This window comes from Nerophis ophidion, linkage group LG09 (genome assembly GCF_033978795.1).
Source record: "Nerophis ophidion isolate RoL-2023_Sa linkage group LG09, RoL_Noph_v1.0, whole genome shotgun sequence".
Taxonomy (NCBI): domain Eukaryota; kingdom Metazoa; phylum Chordata; class Actinopteri; order Syngnathiformes; family Syngnathidae; genus Nerophis; species Nerophis ophidion.
The window spans coordinates 67,769,056-67,788,821 of NC_084619.1; the positions used below are offsets into that span (position 1 = coordinate 67,769,056).

Consider the following 19,766-nt stretch of genomic DNA (forward strand, 5'->3'; position numbering starts at 1 on the left):
TGGCATGTGTTGCAATGTTAATATTTCATCATTGATATATAAACTATCAGACTGCGTGGTCGCTAGTAGTGGCTTTCAGTAGGCCTTTAAATATGGTCAAATGTCCATATTGTTCAAAGTGTTCAACTTCATATAAAGTCTGCCGTTATGTTTTCCTTTTTCTTGTATTGATCAAATCCATTGATTGCCTTTTAAAACGACTTTGAATCGATTGCTATCTTCCAGAAGGCAAATTTTCTTAGGAATATATAGTCGTCACACCCCTAGTGGATAGTAAATGATGCAAACTGTTCATGGACTACTCTAAAATGTATGATTTCTATATTATCATCCCTTGAAAAGATAGAATTTTGAAAATGCTTGCTGCAATGCAAGTGTTGCACTCACTCTGTGAGATACTGTATACTTTTTAAGGGTTTCCTCTCGGGAAAGGGCAGGCGGGAGGCAAGTCTTTCCAGTGTTAGGTGTGTATCTACAGTGGGGCAAAAAAGTATTTAGTCAGCCACCGATTGTGCAAGTTCTCCCAATTAAAATGATGACAGAGGTCTGTAATTTTCATCATAGGTACACTTCAACTGTGAGAGACAGAATGTGAAAAAAAAATCCAGGAATTCACATTGTAGGAATTTTAAAGAATTTATTTGTAAATTATGGTGGAAAATAAGTATTTGGTCAACCATTCAAAGCTCTCACTGATGGAAGGCGGTTTTGGCTCCAAATCTCACGATACATGGCCCCATTCATTCTTTCCTTCACATGGATCAATCGTCCTGTCCCCTTAGCAGAAAAACAGCCCCAAAGCATGATGTTTCCACCCCCATGCTTCTCAGTAGGTATGGTGTTCTTGGGATGCAACTCAGTATTCTTCTTCCTCCAAACACGACAAGTTGAGTTTATACCAAAATGGATACATGGATGATACAGCAGAGGCTTGGGAGAATGTACCCTCCTGGTACCCCAGCACCTCCAAAACCCTCAAATCTAGACTCCAAACATCCCAGAATAAGCTAATCCGGTTACTTTTAGACCTCCACCACAGATCACACCTCAATCCAACCCACTTCTCCAAAGTGGGCTGGCTCAGGGTGGAGGACAGAGTAAAACAACTTGCACTGAGCCTGGTCTATAAAATCCGCAACACCTCCTTGATACCGAAGTACATGTCAAATTACTTCCTTAACGTAAATGACCGCCATAACCACAACACCAGGGGGAGCTCCACAAACCACGTTAAACCCAGATTTCGATCTAACAAAGGTCTTAACTCATTCTGTTTCTGTGCCACATCAATGTGGAATGCACTCCCAACAGGTATAAAAGTAAGTGCATCTCTATATTCCTTCAAAACCGCTCTAAAACAACACCTCCAGGCAACTTCAACACTTTACTAATACCCTCCTCCATTCACATCCCAACTCCCCGGATTATAAACAACTCAAATGTACTTCTAATGTATATACTTGTTCTTATGCTATCTGAACTCACTATGTTCTCTGCTGGCTGTACATATCCTACTAAATAAGACCTACACTGTTTCAATGTCCACATTTCTCTGTTGATGCAATTGTTGATGACTGAAGTTCTGATATCAACCAAAGCTCCTCATCCCACCCCCCGGATTGTAAATAATGTAAATAATTCAAAGTACATACTATGATGATTAACTTGTGTGATGACTGTATTATGTTGATAGTATATATTTGTACCATGAATTGATTAACGTGGACCCCGACTTAAACAAGTTGAAAAACTTATTCGGGCGTTACCATTTAGTGGTCAATTGTACGGAATATGTACTGTACTGTGCAATCTACTAATAAAAGTGTCAATCAATCAATCAATGTCATGTGGTCAGATGAAACCAAAATAGGACTTTTTGGTATAAACTCAACTGGTCGTGTTTGGAGGAAGAAGAATACCGAGTTGCATCCCAAGAACACCGTACCTACTGTGAAGCATGGGGGTGGAAACATCATGCTTTGGGGCTGTTTTTCTGCTAAGGGGACAGGACGATTGATCCGTGTTAAGGAAAGAATGAATGGGGGCCATGTATCGTGAGATTTTGAGCCATCAGTGAAAGCTTTGAATGGTTAATAATAATCATTTACAAATAAATTCTTTAAAATTCCTACAATGTGAATTCCTGGATTTTTTTTCCACATTCTGTCTCTCACAGTTGAAGTGTACCTATGATGACAATTACAGACCTCTGTCATCATTTTAAGTGGGAAAACTTGCACAATCGCTGGCTGACTAAATACTGTTTTGCCCCACTGTGTGTCTAGCTATATTCAGCCAATGACAAAAACAGAGCTGCGTGTAAAGCAGCGAAAGGGAAAAGCGCAAAGTGGACGTCAGAAGTGTGAAGGGAGAAGCAGCGCTTGTTGGGTTACTTTTTTTTTAAATTTTTTAAGAGGACCAAAAAACAGGTTCGTCAGACGCGCCGGGGTGAGCTCTGCTCCCCAAGGAAGGGCCGGCCAGTCAGCAAGAAATAAAGCATTAAAAAAAAAAAAACGTTTAAAAGAAAGGAGGGGGAATGATTGTTTTTTTTCTTTGTTTTTAAGACGAGCTGACGTACGTGCTGCTGCACTCCCCAATTCGAGACGTATACCTCTGTATACAGGGGTTTGACAGCCGTCTGGCCTGCCGCATCTGCAACAACACAGCGCAAAGCAGGGTTAGAGCAGATGGGCCGTCTGCCCACACGGGGGGACGGGCAGGAGGACATGGGAGGAAGAGGTGATGCGGGACAGACAGACAGACAGTCAGAGAGAGAGAGAGAGAGAGAGAGAGAGACAACAGGTGGCCAAGGAGGAGGAGGGCACACGACAGAAAACAACTACATCAGTGCGGGCGTCCTGGCGCTCTGTCCACGCTGCTTCCACATTGAAGTCATGCGGGGAGGGAAGTCAGTCACAGGTCATAACGTCACATCATGCTCTCTTGCAGCCAGTGTCCACCAAGCAGGACTATTGCTCTCAAGTTGAATGACACACAGCAAAAAGTGAGGACGTCTTTTGGACTAAAAACCGCTTCAGGAGTGTCCAAACCATTTTGCACCGAGGTCTGCGTGCAGAAAGATTGAAGGCTGCACGGGCGCCATTTTGATAGTTCTTGTGCATTAAAGATGCTAAAACAAATTGTAGGAAGTTCCTTGTAAGCTAATCTATACCAGGGGTCGGGAACCTTTTTGGCTAAGAGAGCCAAAAAGCCATCCATCCATCATCTTCCGCTTATCCAAGGTCGGGTCGCGGGGGCAGCAGCCTAAGCAGGGAAGCCCAGACTTCAATATCTCCAGCCACTTCGTCTAGCTCTTCCCGGGGGATCCCGAGGCGTTCCCTGGCCAGCCGGGAGACATAGTCTTCCCAACGTGTCCTGGGTCTTCCCCGTGGCCTCCTACTAGCTGGACGTGCCCTAAACACCTCCCTAGGGAGGCGTTCGGGTGGCATCCTGACCAGATGCCTGAACCACCTCATCTGGCTCCTCTCCATGTGAAGGAGCAGCGGCTTTACTTTGAGTTCCTCCCGGATGGCAGAGCTTCTCACCCTATCTCTAAGGGAGAGACCCGCCACCCGGCGGAGGAAACTCATTTCGGCCGCTTGTACCCGTGATCTTATCCTTTCGGTCATGACCCAAAGCTCATGACCATAGGTGAGGATGGGAACGTAGATCGACCGGTAAATTGAGAGCTTTGCCTTCCGGCTCAGCTCCTTCTTCACCACAACGGATCGGTACAACGTCCGCATTACTGAAGACGCCGCACCGATCCGCCTGTCGATCTCATGATCCACTCTTCCCCCACTCGTGAACAAGACTCCTAGGTACTTGAACTCCTCCACTTGGGGCAGGGTCTCCTCCCCAACCCGGAGATGGCACTCCACCCTTTTCCGGGTGAGAACCATGGACTCGGACTTGGAGGTGCTGATTCTCATTCCGGCCGCTTCACACTCGGCTGCGAACCGATCCAGTGAGAGCTGAAGATCCCGGTCAGATGAAGCCATCAGGACCACATCATCTGAAAAAAGCAGAGACCTAATCCCGTGGCCACCAAACCGGATCCCCTCAACGCCTTGGCTGCGCCTAGAAATTCCGTCCATAAAAGTTATGAAGCCAAATATTTTAAAATGTATTTCCGTAAAAGCCATCCATCCATTTTCTACCGCTTATTCCCTTTCGGGGTCGCGGGGGGGGCTGGCGCCTATCTCAGCTACAATCGGGCGGAAGGCAGGGTACACCCTGGACAAGTCGCCACCTCATCGCAGGGCCAACACAGATAGACAGACAACGTTCACACTCACATTCACACACTGGGGCCAATTTAGTGTTGCCAATTAACCTATCCCCAGGTGCATGTCTTTGGAGGTGGGAGGAAGCCGGAGTAGCCGGAGGGAACCCACACAGCCACGGGGAGAACATGTTAACTCCACAAAGAAAGACCCCGAGGCCGGGATTGAATTTAGGACTACTCAGGACATTCATATTGTGAGGCACATGCACTAACCCCTGTACCACTGTGCTGCCCTATACATATACATACATACATACATATATACTGTATATATATATATATATATATATATATATCCATTGTCTACCGCTTATTCCCTTTGGGGTCGCGGGGGGCGCTGGTGCCTATCTCAGCAACAATCGGGCAGAAGGCGGAGTACACCCTGGACAAGTCGCCACCTCATCGCAGGGCCAACACAGATAGACAGACAACATTCACACTCATATTCACACACTGGGGCCAATTTAGTGTTGCCAATCAACCTATCCCCAGGTGCATGTCTTTGGAGGTGGGAGGAAGCCGGAGTACCCGGAGGGAACCCATGCGTTCACGGGGAGAACATGGAAACACCAAACAGAAAGATCCCGAGCCTGGGATTGAACCTAGGACTACTCAGGACCTTCGTAATGTAAGGCAGACTATATATATAATTTATTTATGAAAGTTTAGTTGACAAGTCCATCCATCCATTTTCTAACGCTTATTCCCTTTTGGGGTCGCGGGGGGCGCTGGCGCCTATCTCAGCTACAATCGGGCGGAAGGCGGGGTACACCCTGGACAAGTCGCTACCTCATCGCAGGGCCAACACAGATAGACAGTGAAAGGTGTTAATGCTAATACCAGCATGTTTAAAACACTTTCATGAAGACAAGAATATAAGTTGAAGACTTCCCATGATTGGAATCAGACAGTAGTGATGATCGCCTCCACTTTTTCACATGGAGGAGAAAAAAAGTCCTCCTTTCTGTCCAACACCACATGAAAGTGTCGAGCTTCTATACTCTTTGTTAGAAACTATACAAGAATACTAACTCCCTAGCTTCCTAGTTTGTGTGCGCTAGCTTTCTGAGACTTTTATTTTGTTAACGCAAGCAGATGAACCAGCGCTTTTATTGTGAAAACAGGAACTATGCTGTCTGTCTTTAGGTATTTGACGGAAGGTACGATTTTATCCACGAGCCATAGTAGCATTAAACAGGCACTGAGTTAGCACAATATGACCATCATGTCCTCATGTGTAATGTTTACATTTTTTTTTCAGACTATAATGTGCAATAATGTTGTATGTATGTGTGTGTATATATATTCATATGCATGCATATATGCATCTGTGTGGATATATATACATATACATAGATACATCTCTCATCTCTATCTTTTTTTTACTATTTATATTACCATATTGTATATGCACCTTAGGAGGATCTGCTCCAATTTCATTGTTCTTTAAACCTGTTCATTGCAATAATGACAATAAAACTCTATTCTATTCTATTCTGAATAAAAAGTGTTTCTCGCCTTCCTGTCAGTAATTTTTTCTTAATATACAACGAAAACTTTAACTTTAGTCCTAACTTAAATAATAAATATAAATCGTTTGCGGTGCTTTCTATGAAGTCTGCCACACCGCTGCCTCTGTGCCTGGCCGTTATCTACCGCCCCCCAGGGCCCTATTCGGACTTTATTAGTTTGTTGCTGATCTAGTGACGCACGCCGATAATATAATTATAATGGGGGACTTTAATATCCATATGAATACCCCATCGGACCAACCGTGCGTAGCGCTACAGACTATAATTGATAGCTGTGGTCTTACACAAATAATAAATGAACCGACGCATCACAGCGTTAATACGATAGACCTAGTGCTTGTCAGGGGTATCACCGTTTCCAAAGTTACGATACTCCCGTATACTAAAGTATTGTCCGATCATTACCTTATAAAATTCGAGGTTCAGACGCATGTTCGTCAAACTAATAACAATAATAACTGCTATAGCAGCCGCGACATTAATACGGCCACAACGACAACTCTTGCTGACCTACTGCCCTCAGTAATGGCACCATTCCCAAAGTATGTGGGCTCTATTGATAACCTCACTAACAACTTTAACCACGCCCTGCGCGAAACCATTGATAACATAGCACCGCTGAAGTTAAAAAAGGCTCCAAAAAAGCGTACCCCGTGGTTTACAGAAGAAACTAGAACTCAGAAATTGTTATGTAGAAAACTGGGACGCAAATGGCGCGCGACTAAACTTGAGGTGCACCATCAAGCATGGAGTGATAGTTTAATAACTTATAAACGCATGCTTACCTTAGCTAAAGCTAAATATTACTCAAATCTCATCTACCGTAGTAAAAACGATCTTAAATTTTTGTTTAGTACGGTAGCATCGCTAACCCAACAAGGGACCCCTTCCAGTAGCTCCACCCACTCAGCTGATGACTTTATGCAATTATTTAATAAGAATATTGAAGTCATTAGAAAGGAGATTAAAGACAATGCGTCCCAGCTACAACGGGGTTCTATTAACACTGATACGATGGTATATACGGCGGATACTGCCCTCCAAAATAGTTTCTCTCATTTTGAGGAAATGTTACAACGTGTAAATGGAATAAAACAAACAACATGTTTACTTGACCCTCTTCCTGGGAAACTGATCAAGGAGCTCTTTGTATTATTAGGTCCATCAGTGCTAAATATTATAAACCTATCACTTTCCTCGGGCACTGTTCCCCTAGCATTCAAAAAAGCGGTTATTCATCCTCTTCTTAAAAGACCTAACCTCGATCCTGACCTCATGGTAAACTACCGACCGGTGTCTCACCTTCCCTTTATTTCAAAAATCCTCGAAAAAATTGTTGCGGAGCAGCTAAATGAACACTTAGCGTCTAACAATCTATGTGAAACCATTCAATCCGGTTTCAGGGCAAATCACTCTACGTAGACAACCCTCGCAAAAATGACTAATGATCTATTGCTAACGATGGATTCTGATGCGTCATCTATGTTGCTGCTCCTCGATCTTAGCGCTGCTTTCGATACCGTCGATCGTAATATTTTATTAAAACGTATCAAAACACAAATTGGTATGTCAGACTTAGCCTATCTTGGTTTAACTCTTATCTTACTGATAGGATGCAGTGTGTCTCCCATAACAATGTGACCTCGGACTACTGAGACACTAGTGATTTAGGGCTATATAAGTAAACATTGATTGATTGATGAACCAGCGCTTTTATTGTGAAAATAGGAACTGTGCAGTCTGTCTTTAGGTGTTTGACGGACGGTACGGTTGAAATAAAAAGTGTTTCTCGCCTTCCTGTCGGTAATTTTTTCTTAATAATGATGTGGCAGCAGCCAGCGTCATCTCACAAGACCCTCGGGTGCTGTGAATGTCAATCAAGTGACCAAAGTCAAGTCTTGGTGAAGATTGACGATCCATAAGTTTTAGGGTCTATTTTTTTAATGCCTGGACGTAATGGGCACCCCTGACTTAGATTGTTAGAAAAAGAACAAGTGGCGAGCTGAAATTGACCCCTCTAGCGCGGACAGTGGAGACTTCGACCATGTTGAAATCAACAAGTGAACTGTCCTGCTTCCTGGACATAAGGCTTGTACATTTGTTAAAAGGCTGAGCACACGAGTGCAGCTCTTTCCCGACCCACAATGCACCTGTGCAGGAAGGGGTGGTTCAGTGTGAATGCTCTTTACCGCTGAGTCAATTACTGTCAAAGTATGCATTGTTGGAAAAGGATGCTGCAGTGCGTGACAACATACTGTGGCAGCGGACCTCCCCGGCCCCCGCTGGGCCACGATGGCGCCCGACACCGCCTTGATCCAGCTGTGCATCTCCTCCGGACTGTCGGCCTGAGCAGAAGAGGAAAGAACAACTGATCATTTCCCTCCCTTGCTTCACTTTTTCAAAGGCTGTTGAATATGAAGTGAATTATATTTATCCAGCGCTTTTCTCTAGTGACTCAAAGCGCTTTACATAGTGAAACCCATTGAAGTTACATTCAAACCAGTGTGGGTGGCACTGGGAGCAGGTGGGTAAAATGTCTTGCCCAAGGACACAACGGCAGTGACTAGGATGGCGGAAGCGGGAATCGAACCTGGAACCCTCAAGTTGCTGGCACGGCCACTCTACCAAGCGAGCTATGCCGCCACCAATGAGTGATTTATGAGGTGATGATGGGACGGCTATATTTAGGCCTATCACTTCAAAAAGGACACTTTTGTGTAGAAACAACGCAAAAAAAAATAAAAGAGGCAAGCACACAAAGCTTACAAACTTAAGCTGCAGTTTTTTTTTGTTTTGTTTTTAGAATGTTCCCTGTCATTTTCAATCTTTATGTAAGACAAGCACACGTTTCTCTTTTTTATGCATTCCAAATGTTAAACGTGATCAAGTCTGCTTCGAATGGAGCCTATGGGAGTCGCTCTATATCAGTGGTTCCCAACCTTTTTTTTATCTGCGGACCGGTCAACGCTTAAGAAAATTGTAAGTGTATATTGTGTTTTTTATGTTGATTTAATAAAAAAAAAATAACAATAATAATTTATTTTTTTTAAATAAAAAATTATTCTGCGGCCCGACCACTGCTCTATATAGCCCTTAAAAAACATCCAAACACTTACATTAAAGTGTTGTACACACGCTGTAAGTATATATGTCATGTGGTAAAAATGACAAAACTTGTAGTATGTATTCATGACAGCCAACAAATATAATAAAACATCACTTACTGCACAATGTCTGCTGTCATTAGGATGCCCATTGATAACATCTTAATATACTCCCATTTAGAGGAAGAATAACTGAAAATCTTTACAAAGAAAAAGAAAGTTAAACCAAGTGTCTTTTCGTGTCTTTCTTGCCAGTTCCGGGTCTAAATTGGCTGTCAAAGTGAAGTGAAGTGAATTATATTTATATAGCACTTTTTCTCTAATGACTCAAAGTGCTTTACATAGTGAAACCCAATATTTAAGTTACATTCAAACCAGTGTGGGTGGCACTGGGAGCAGGTGGGTAAAATGTCTTTCCCAAGGACACAACGGCAGTGACTAAGATGGCGGAAGCGGGAATCGAACCTGGAACCCTCAAGTTGCTGACACGGCCATTCTACCAAGCGAGCTATGCCGCCACCAATGAGTGACTTATGAGGTGATGGTGGGACGGCCGTATTTAGGCCTATCACTTCAAAAAGGACACTTTTGTGTAGAAACAACGCAAAAAAAATAAAAGAGGCAAGCTCACAAAGCTTCCAAACTTAAGCTGCAGGTTTTTTTTGTTTTTTTTTTAGAATGTTCCCTGTCATTTTCAATCTTTATGTAAGACAAGCACACGTTTCTCTTTTTTATGCATTCTAAATGTTAAACGTGATCAAGTCTGCTTGGAATGGAGCCTATGGGAGTCGCTCTATATCAGTGGTTCCCAACCTTTTTTTTTATCCGCGGTCCGGTCAACGCTTAAGAATTTGTCCCTCGGCCCATTAAAAAGGGACGTTTTTGGCATGAAAAAGGGAAGTTTTTGTGGTTGGTACACTAATTGTAAGTGTATATTGTGTTTTTTATGTTGATTTAATAAAAAAAATATATATATATATATATTTTTTTAAATAAAAAATTCTTCTGCGGCCGGGTGGTTGGGGACCACTGCTCTATATAGCCCTTAAAAAACATCCAAACACTTACATTAAAGTGTTGTACACACGCTGTAAGTATATATGTCATGTGGTAAAAAATGACAAAACTTGTAGTATGTATTCATGACAGCCAACAAACATTATAAAACACCACTTACTGTACAATGTCTGCTGTCATTAGGATGCCCATTGATAACATCTTAATATACTCCCATTTAGAGGAAGAATAACTGAAAATCTTTACAAAGAAAAAGAAAGTTAAACCAAGTGTCTTTTTGTGTCTTTCTTGCCAGTTCCGGGTCTAAATTGGCTGTCAAAGTGAAGTGAAGTGAATTATATTTATATAGCACTTTTTCTCTAATGACTCAAAGTGCTTTACATAGTGAAACCCAATATTTAAGTTACATTCAAACCAGTGTGGGTGGCACTGGGAGCAGGTGGGTAAAGTGTCTTGCCCAAGGACACAACGGCAGTGACTAAGATGGCGGAGGCGGGAATCGAACCTGGAACCCACAAGTTGCTGACACGGCCACTCTACCAAGCGAACTATGCCGCCACCAAGGTGATGATGGGACGGCCATATTTGGGCCTACCACTTCAAAAAGGACACTTTTGTGTAGAAACAACGCAAAAAAAATAAAAGAGGCAAGCACACAGCTTACAAACTTAAGCTGCAGGTTTTTTTTTTTTTTTTTTTTTTTAGAATGTTCCCTGTCATTTTCAATCTTTATGTAAGACAAGCACACGTTTCTCTTTTTTATGCATTCCAAATGTTAAACGTGATCAAGTCTGCTTGGAATGGAGCCTATGGGAGTCGCTCTATATCAGTGGTTCCCAACCTTTTTTTTTATCCGCGGTCCGGTCAACGCTTAAGAATTTGTCCCTCGGCCCATTAAAAAGGGACGTTTTTGGCATGAAAAAGGGAAGTTTTTGTGGTTGGTACACTAATTGTAAGTGTATATTGTGTTTTTTATGTTGATTTAATAAAAAAAAAAAATATATATATATATTTTTTTTAATAAAAAATTCTTCTGCGGCCGGGTGGTTGGGGACCACTGCTCTATATAGCCCTTAAAAAACATCCAAACACTTACATTAAAGTGTTGTACACACGCTGTAAGTATATATGTCATGTGGTAAAAAATGACAAAACTTGTAGTATGTATTCATGACAGCCAACAAACATTATAAAACACCACTTACTGTACAATGTCTGCTGTCATTAGGATGCCCATTGATAACATCTTAATATACTCCCATTTAGAGGAAGAATAACTGAAAATCTTTACAAAGAAAAAGAAAGTTAAACCAAGTGTCTTTTTGTGTCTTTCTTGCCAGTTCCGGGTCTAAATTGGCTGTCAAAGTGAAGTGAAGTGAATTATATTTATATAGCACTTTTTCTCTAATGACTCAAAGTGCTTTACATAGTGAAACCCAATATTTAAGTTACATTCAAACCAGTGTGGGTGGCACTGGGAGCAGGTGGGTAAAGTGTCTTGCCCAAGGACACAACGGCAGTGACTAAGATGGCGGAAGCGGGAATCGAACCTGGAACCCTCAAGTTGCTGACACGGCCACTCTACCAAGCGAACTATGCCGCCACCAATGAGTGACTTATGAGGTGATGATGGGACGGCCGTATTTAGGCCTATCACTTCAAAAAGGACACTTTTGTGTAGAAACAACGCAAAAAAAATAAAAGAGGCAAGCTCACAAAGCTTCCAAACTTAAGCTGCAGTTTTTTTTTGTTTTTTTTTTTAGAATGTTCCCTGTCATTTTCAATCTTTATGTAAGACAAGCACACGTTTCTCTTTTTTATGCATTCCAAATGTTAAACGTGATCAAGTCTGCTTGGAATGGAGCCTATGGGAGTCGCTCTATATCAGTGGTCCCCAACCTTTTTTTTTATCCGCGGTCCGGTCAACGCTTAAAAATTTGTCCCGCGGCCCGGGACAAATTTGTCATTAAAAAGTGACGTTTTTGGCATGAAAAAGGGAAGTTTTTGTGGTTGGTACACTAATACACTAATTGTAAGTGTATATTGTGTTTTTTATGTTGATTTAAAAAAAAATAATATATTTTTTTTTTAATAAAAAATTCTTCTGCGGCCGGGTGGTTGGGGACCACTGCTCTATATAGCCCTTAAAAAACATCCAAACACTTACATTAAAGTGTTGTACACACGCTGTAAGTATATAAGTCATGTGGTAAAAATATCAAAACTTGTAGTATGTATTCATGACAGCCAACAAATATAATAAAACACCACTTACTGTACAATGTCTGCTGTCATTAGGATGCCCATTGATAACATCTTAATATACTCCCATTTAGAGGAAGAATAACTGAAAATCTTTACAAAGAAAAAGAAAGTTAAACCAAGTGTCTTTTCGTGTCTTTCTTGCCAGTTCCGGGTCTAAATTGGCTGTCAAGGTGAAGTGAAGTGAATTATATTTATATAGCACTTTTTCTCTAATGACTCAAAGTGCTTTACATAGTGAAACCCAATATTTAAGTTACATTCAAACCAGTGTGGGTGGCACTGGGAGCAGGTGGGTAAAGTGTCTTGGCCAAGGACACAACGGCAGTGACTAGGATGGCGGAAGCGGGAATCGAACCTGGAACCCTCAAGTTGCTGGCACGGCCACTCTACCAAGCGAGCTATGCCGCCACCAATGAGTGACTTATGAGGTGATGATGGGAAGGCCGTATTTAGGCCTATCACTTCAAAAAGGACACTTTTGTGTAGAAACAACGCAAAAAAAATAAAAGAGGCAAGCTCACAAAGCTTCCAAACTTAAGTTGCAGTTTTTTTTTGTTTTTTTTTTAGAATGTTCCCTGTCATTTTCAATCTTTATGTAAGACAAGCACACGTTTCTCTTTTTTATGCATTCCAAATGTTAAACGTGATCAAGTCTGCTTGGAATGGAGCCTATGGGAGTCGCTCTATATCAGTGGTTCCCAACCTTTTTTTTTATCCGCGGTCCGGTCAACGCTTAAGAATTTGTCCCTCGGCCCATTAAAAAGGGACGTTTTTGGCATGAAAAAGGGAAATTTTTGTGGTTGGTACACTAATTGTAAGTGTATATTGTGTTTTTTATGTTGATTTAATAAAAATAAAAAATATATATTTTTTTTTTTTTTATAAAAAATTCTTCTGCGGCCGGGTGGTTGGGGACCACTGCTCTATATAGCCCTTAAAAACATCCAAACACTTACATTAAAGTGTTGTACACACGCTGTAAGTATATATGTCATGTGGTAAAAATGTCAAAACTTGTAGTATGTATTCATGACAGCCAACAAATATAATAAAACATCACTTACTGTACAATGTCTGCTGTCATTAGGATGCCCATTGATAACATCTTAATATACTCCCATTTAGAGGAAGAATAACTGAAAATCTTGACAAAGAAAAAGAAAGTTAAACCGAGTGTCTTTTCGTGTCTTTCTTGCCAGTTCCGGGTCTAAATTGGCTGTCAAAGTGAAGTGAAGTGAATTATATTTATATAGCACTTTTTCTCTAATGACTCAAAGTGCTTTACATAGTGAAACCCAATATTTAAGTTACATTCAAACCAGTGTGGGTGGCACTGGGAGCAGGTGGGTAAAATGTCTTTCCCAAGGACACAACGGCAGTGACTAAGATGGCGGAAGCGGGAATCGAACCTGGAACCCTCAAGTTGCTGACACGTCCACTCTACCAGGCGAGCTATGCCGCCACCAATGAGTGACTTATGAGGTGATGATGGGACGGCCGTATTTAGGCCTACCACTTCAAAAAGGACACTTTTTGTGTAGAAACAACGCAAAAAAAATAAAAGAGGCAAGCACACACAGCTTACAAACTTAAGTTGCATTTTTTTTTTTTTTCTAGAATGTTCCCTGTCATTTTCAATCTTTATGTAAGACAAGCACACGTTTCTCTTTTTTATGCATTCCAAATGTTAAACGTGATCAAGTCTGCTTGGAATGGAGCCTATGGGAGTCGCTCTATATCAGTGGTCCCCAACCTTTTTTTTTTATCCGCGGACCGGTTTTTTTTTCTTCTTCTTTGTCATGAAAAAGGGACGTTTTTGGCATGAAAAATGGAAGTTTTTGTGGTTGGTGCACTAATTGTAAGTGTATATTGTGTTTTTTATGTTGGCCCTGCGATGAGGTGGCGACTTGTCAAGGGTGTACCCTGCCTTCCGCCCGATTGTAGCTGAGATAGGCGCCAGCGCCCCCCGCGACCCCGAAAGGGAATATAAGCGGTAGAAAATGGATGGGATGGATGGATGTTGAAAAATTCTTCTGCAGCCCGGTACCAATCGGGCCACGGCCCGGTGGTTGGGGACCACTGCTCCATATAACCCTTAAAAAACATCCAAACACTTACATTAAAGTGTTGTACACACGCTGTCATGTGGTAAAAATGACAAAACTTGTAGTATGTATTCATGACAGCCAACAAACATAATAAAACACCACTTACTGTACAATGTCTGCTGTCATTAGGATGCCCATTGATAACACCTTAATATACTCCCATTTAGAGGAAGAATAACTGAAAATCTTTACAAATAAAAAGAAAGTTAAACCAAGCGTCTTTGTGTCTTTTTTGCCAGTTCCGGGTCTAAATTGGCTGTCAAAGTGAACCAACTTGTCGGATTACATCCTCATCCTTCTACTATCTAGGAGAGAGGCATGATTTATGATCTGCAATACATTTTCAAGAGCATCAAGGGGAGGAAGCATGATGTCAACTGTGATAGCAAAATTACTTGTACTCGTTTAATTGAAGATGTTCTTTGAACGGGTCGCCAAAAGTTGTTTATTGGGCTCAGGAATGTGACACTTAGCAAGAGATCTATTGTCTGATCAAGCTCTGTCTCCTGTGTCTTTGATGTGACATGTGGACAATAGTTGACGTGGGCATGTGTTTTCCCTCTTCCTTACCCCCAACAGAGCTAAATTGTTCCCCTTTCCTGAGTGACCCCCCCACCCCCTCTGGGCAAACGACACCCTCTCCCCTTCGCAGGACTTTGGTTATTCATTCCACTGGTGTACTGTATGTAAATGAGCATGGAGGGTGGGACTTCTGAGAATGTATAATTGTCATGTCAAATTCTAAAGGAGTTAGAAGAAGCTGGAACGAACGGATGTGTCGTTCTGGTTTGGTCTCGCTTTGCAAAGCTTGTTATTATTTGTTTGTTACTTTAATAAATCATTTTAAAGCTATTTGTCACTAAAGGATCGTCTTTAAGAAATGTCCACGACACAACACAGTTACACAAGCTAGTGATCAATGGCTATAAATAGTTGATCTGCGTTAGTGCTTATAATAACAATATCACTAATACCGTATTTCCTTGAATTGCCGCCGGGCATTTAGTATGCGCCTGCCTTGAATTACTGCCGGGTCAAACTCGCTTCGCAAAATAATTAGCGCATGCTTAGTATTACCGCCGGGTCAAACTCGTGACGTCACCAGTCATCATTTTAAAAATGAAGGAGGCTGATTTCAATACCGGTCATTTGAAATCGCATAAAGGGAAGAAGATTAAGAGCTATTCAGTAGGATTCAAGGTCCAAGCTTTTGAATACCTGTATGCTAAAAAGAACAGTAAGCAGCTATGTTTTATTAATATACCGTAGCTGCGTGTGTCAAATATGAGTCATTAAATGACTCCCGCCTCCGGATGCTAGAGGGCGCTAGTGATCCTTCTTGCGACTACTCGGCTGCAGAAGAAGTGACAATGAGTGACGTGATATGTGCTGGGACGGATATGACGCGGCTGGTGCACGGCGGACCTTTTAGGATGTAACACCACTACTCCTATGCCGGCTATGTAAACAAACGGGCTGAAATAAAGCATGTTCCAGTCCTAAATACCCAGTCTAGTATTTATACAATAACACTTCATAGTGGCAGCGGTGGGATAAAGAGATCACCCACGGAGCAGAACGGGAGGGGGAGTTGTCCGAGGCTAATTCTGTCGTCGCCCGCACTACATGTGAGGAGCCGAGCTAACGGATAGCAGCGGTCTGATAACAGTTTTCTAAACAGGAGGTAGTAAAGGAAGATCTCCATCGAGACAGAGAGACTTTGAAAACTGAAGAAAGATAAGGAAGACTTCTATAGTTATCGATGCTTTTGATCAGAAGGAACTGTGCATGGACTTCATTTATAAGTAAAGGTAAGACCATAATAATTTTTTTTTTATTAAATGTGCTTTTTATGATGGTATCCTTACATCACACTCAAATTTGTACTGCATGCCTTTGGTAAGTGCCGGAGTGAGAAGAGGTTTTAAAATATTTAGCGCATGCTTACCTTTACCGCATGCCTTTGGTAAGCGCAGGAGTGAGAAGAGGTTTTAAATTAATTAGCGCCCCAGCGGCAATTCAAGGAAATACGGTACTTGTTAATATTCAAGTCAGGAAAGGTAAATAAGGTATTGTTGGCCCTTTATGAATGTTTATTTATTCCAGTGGTTCTCAAATGGGGGTACGCGTACCCTTGGGGGTACTTGAAGGTATGCCAAGGGGTACGTGAGATTTTTCAAAAATATTCTAAAAATAGCAACAATTCGGAAATCCTATATAAATATATTTATTGAATAATACTTCAACAAAATATGAATGTAAGTTCATAAACTGTGAAAAGAAATGCAACCATGCAATATTCAGTGTTGACAGCTAGATTTTTTGTGGACATGTTCCATAAGTATTGATATTAAATATTTCTTTTTTTGTGAAGAAATGTTTAGAATTAAGTTCTTGAATCCAGACGGATATCTATTACAATCCCAAAAGAGAGCACTTTAAGTTGATGATTACTTCTATGTGTAGAACTCTTTATTTAGGGTCCTTGGCCCATGGCAAAGGACTCCTGTGGAGTCCTTTGCCATGGGCCAAGGACCCTATTGAAACTGCTGTGTTTTATTATTATTCCGCACCTATGCGCTGTAATTTGACCCCCTTAACATACTTCAAAACTCACCAAATTTGACACACACGTTGGTATAGCAAACCTTCCCAACATATTAAGCAACCAATCCCCCAAAATGAAAATTGCGCTCTAACGCCCCGTAGGAAAAAAATACAGACAAAACTGCATGCAACTTCTGTTAGGAATTTCATAGCGACATGAAACAAAAACTCCTATGTAGGTCTGACTTGGATCCAATTTTCATACACTCACTTCTTTCAGCAAAAATCTACATGAAGTTGGCAAAAACCCCTTCAAAATAAAATTTTCTCAAAAAATGCAATTTTTGCCTCTTTGCGCTGTAATTTGACCCCTTTAAAATGCTTCAAAAGTCGTCAAACTTGGCGCATACATAACCCCAAAACTCTAGCGCTATTTTTGAATAAAACACTGAAAAAACTGCTCCTAGGAAGAAAACAGGGACAAAATTGCTTGTAACTTCCGGTAAGAATGTCGGAGGGACATGAAACAAAAACCTCTATGTAGGTCTCGCTTAGACCTACATTTCATAGATTGACAACCCCCAACAAAAATCAACAGAAAGTTTGCAATCCCCCCTTCAAAAGAAAAGTTTTGTAAAAACCGGTCACCTTTCTTCAAACATTATCTCCTCTGAGTGCGTTTGTTGTTTTGGCTTCAAACTCGTACAGGAGAGAGATTGAAACCTTCTGATTAAAAGTATAGAACAGAGTTTTGATAAGTTCTCAGGTTTTGATTTTACGCGCCTTCAAAGAACCCTTGTGCAAAGTCTCCTAAAAAATGTCATTTTTGCCTCTTTGAGCTGTTATTTGACCCTCTTAAAATGCTTCTAAACTCACCAAACTTAACACACACATCAGGTCTGGCAAAAATTGCGATCTGATGAAAAAAACCTAACCTCAAAACCAAAAATTGCGCTCTACCGCGCCCCTAGGAATACAACACGGACAAACTGCTCATAGGAAGAAAACACAGACAAAACTGCTTGTAACTTCCGGTAGGAATGTCAGAGAGACATGAAACAAAAAACACTATGTAGGTCTCACTTAGACCTACATTTTAATAATTAACATACTTTAGCAAAAATCAACAGGAAGTTTGATATTTTCACTTCAATACAACAACTGCATAACTTTCACAATGCATTAGATTCTCAAAATAGTGGCTCCAAGGCGTCTTCTAACGCTTATCCGGCCGTGGGTCTCGGGGGCAGCAGCCAAAGGCGGACTCGACCAACGCTGCTTACAGCTTTAATTATAATTGAACCATCCATCCATTTTCTACCGCTTATTCCCTTTCGGGGTCGGGGGGGGGGGGCGCTGGCGCCTATTTTTCAACAAGTTTTTAGTTATTTTTATATCTTTTTTTCCAAATAGTTCAAGAAAGACCACTACAAATTAGCAATATTTTGCACTGTTATACAATTTGATAAATCCGAAACTGATGACATAGTGCTGTATTTCACTTCTTTATCTCTTTTTTTTCAACCAAAAATGCTTTGCTCTGATTAGGGGGTACTTGAATGAAAAAAATGTTCACAGGGGGTACATCACTGAAAAAAGGTTGAGAACCACTGATTTATTCCATCACCTACATTGCAAGTGGACTTTTATTTACGAGTTGGAATGCATAAAAAAAATATATATATTACATACGTCTTTCATGATGATTGTGAACAAGAGGCAACATTCCAAAAAAGTCCAGTTCCCCTCTGAAGCTCAAACTTGCATCTTATCAGTCAGCTAGGGATGTGTAAGTTTATTGAGCTAATAAGCCAAACTTCCGTGAGGTTGCTGTAAAATGTGAACTGCAGCTAACATAGCTATGCTGGTGTGGCTAACATCTGTGCCTCTCAAGTTGTATGTTACATATGGCATCCATATTGTTGGACAATTGCAGAGTAGCTTGTCTACGAGCACAAGAGTGCTGTGTGCTGTTGGAGACCTCATGGACAATCAGCTCATTAACATTAAAGGGGAACATTATCACAATTTCAAAAGGGTTAAAAACAATAAAAATCAGTTCCTAGTGGCTTGTTGTATTTTTTGGAGTTTTTTTCAAAATTTTACCGGTCTCGGAATATCCCTAAATAAAGCTTTAAAGTGCCTTATTTTCAGCTCTCTGCGAAGACACTGGCCATTTCCCTGTGACGTCATACAGTGCTGCCAACGTAAACAAACAATGGGAATAGCACAGCAAGATATAGCGACATTAGCTCGGATTCAAACTCGGATTTCAGCGATTTAAGCAATTCAACGGATTACGCATGTATTGAAACAGATGGTTGGAGTATGAAAATATTGAAGAAGAAACTCAAGCTATTGAGCGAATAGCTATTGACGCTATTCATAGCCATAGCATGGCCGAATAGCTGCGTTAGCATCGCCGGTAAAATGTGCGGACCAAACGATCAGGACTTTCTTATCTTTTGACACTGGAGCAACTTAAATCCGTCGATTGGTAAGTGTTTGTTTCGCATTAAATGTGGGTGGAAGTAAACGTAACATAATTGCAAATGCATCTACAGGTTATCCATACATCTCTGTGCCATGTCTGCTTTAGCACCGCCGGTAAATAGCATGTTAGCATCGATTAGCGTAGCATGTTAGCATCGATTAGCTGGCAGCCAACATCAACAAAACTCACCTTTGTGATTTCGTTGACTATCGTTGCAAATGCATCTGCAGGTTATCCATACATCTCTGTGCCATGTCTGCTTTAGCATCGCCGGTCAAATGTGGAGACACTCTGGCACATTCAATGGGGGTCTGGCGGCAGACACTTTGGCATCTTCGGGCCAGTGGTGCAACTTGAATCCCTCCCTGTTAGTGTTGTTACACCCTCCGACAACACACCGTTGAGGCATGA

At 41.4% G+C, this 19,766-nt stretch overlaps 1 protein-coding gene across 33 annotated transcripts in view; it reads right to left on the minus strand.

The window, feature by feature from the left end:
- The window catches only part of LOC133559662 (pleckstrin homology domain-containing family A member 1-like), an 87,992-nt gene that overhangs the window by 11,830 nt on the left and 56,396 nt on the right, over window positions 1–19,766 (minus strand). For 30 of the 33 annotated variants that reach the window (XR_009808235.1, XR_009808222.1, XR_009808223.1 and 27 more), the window contains exon 11: window positions 8,076–8,165. Coding sequence is in view for 5 of the 33 variants with exons in the window: in XM_061911635.1 (XP_061767619.1) it covers window positions 8,076–8,165 (90 nt within the window). In the remaining 28 variants the exon portion in view is untranslated. Of the gene's footprint in view, window positions 1–2,578; window positions 2,653–8,075; window positions 8,166–19,766 lie in introns of all 33 variants that reach the window. The other 3 variants (XR_009808245.1, XM_061911639.1, XM_061911640.1) reach the window with 1 other exon arrangement.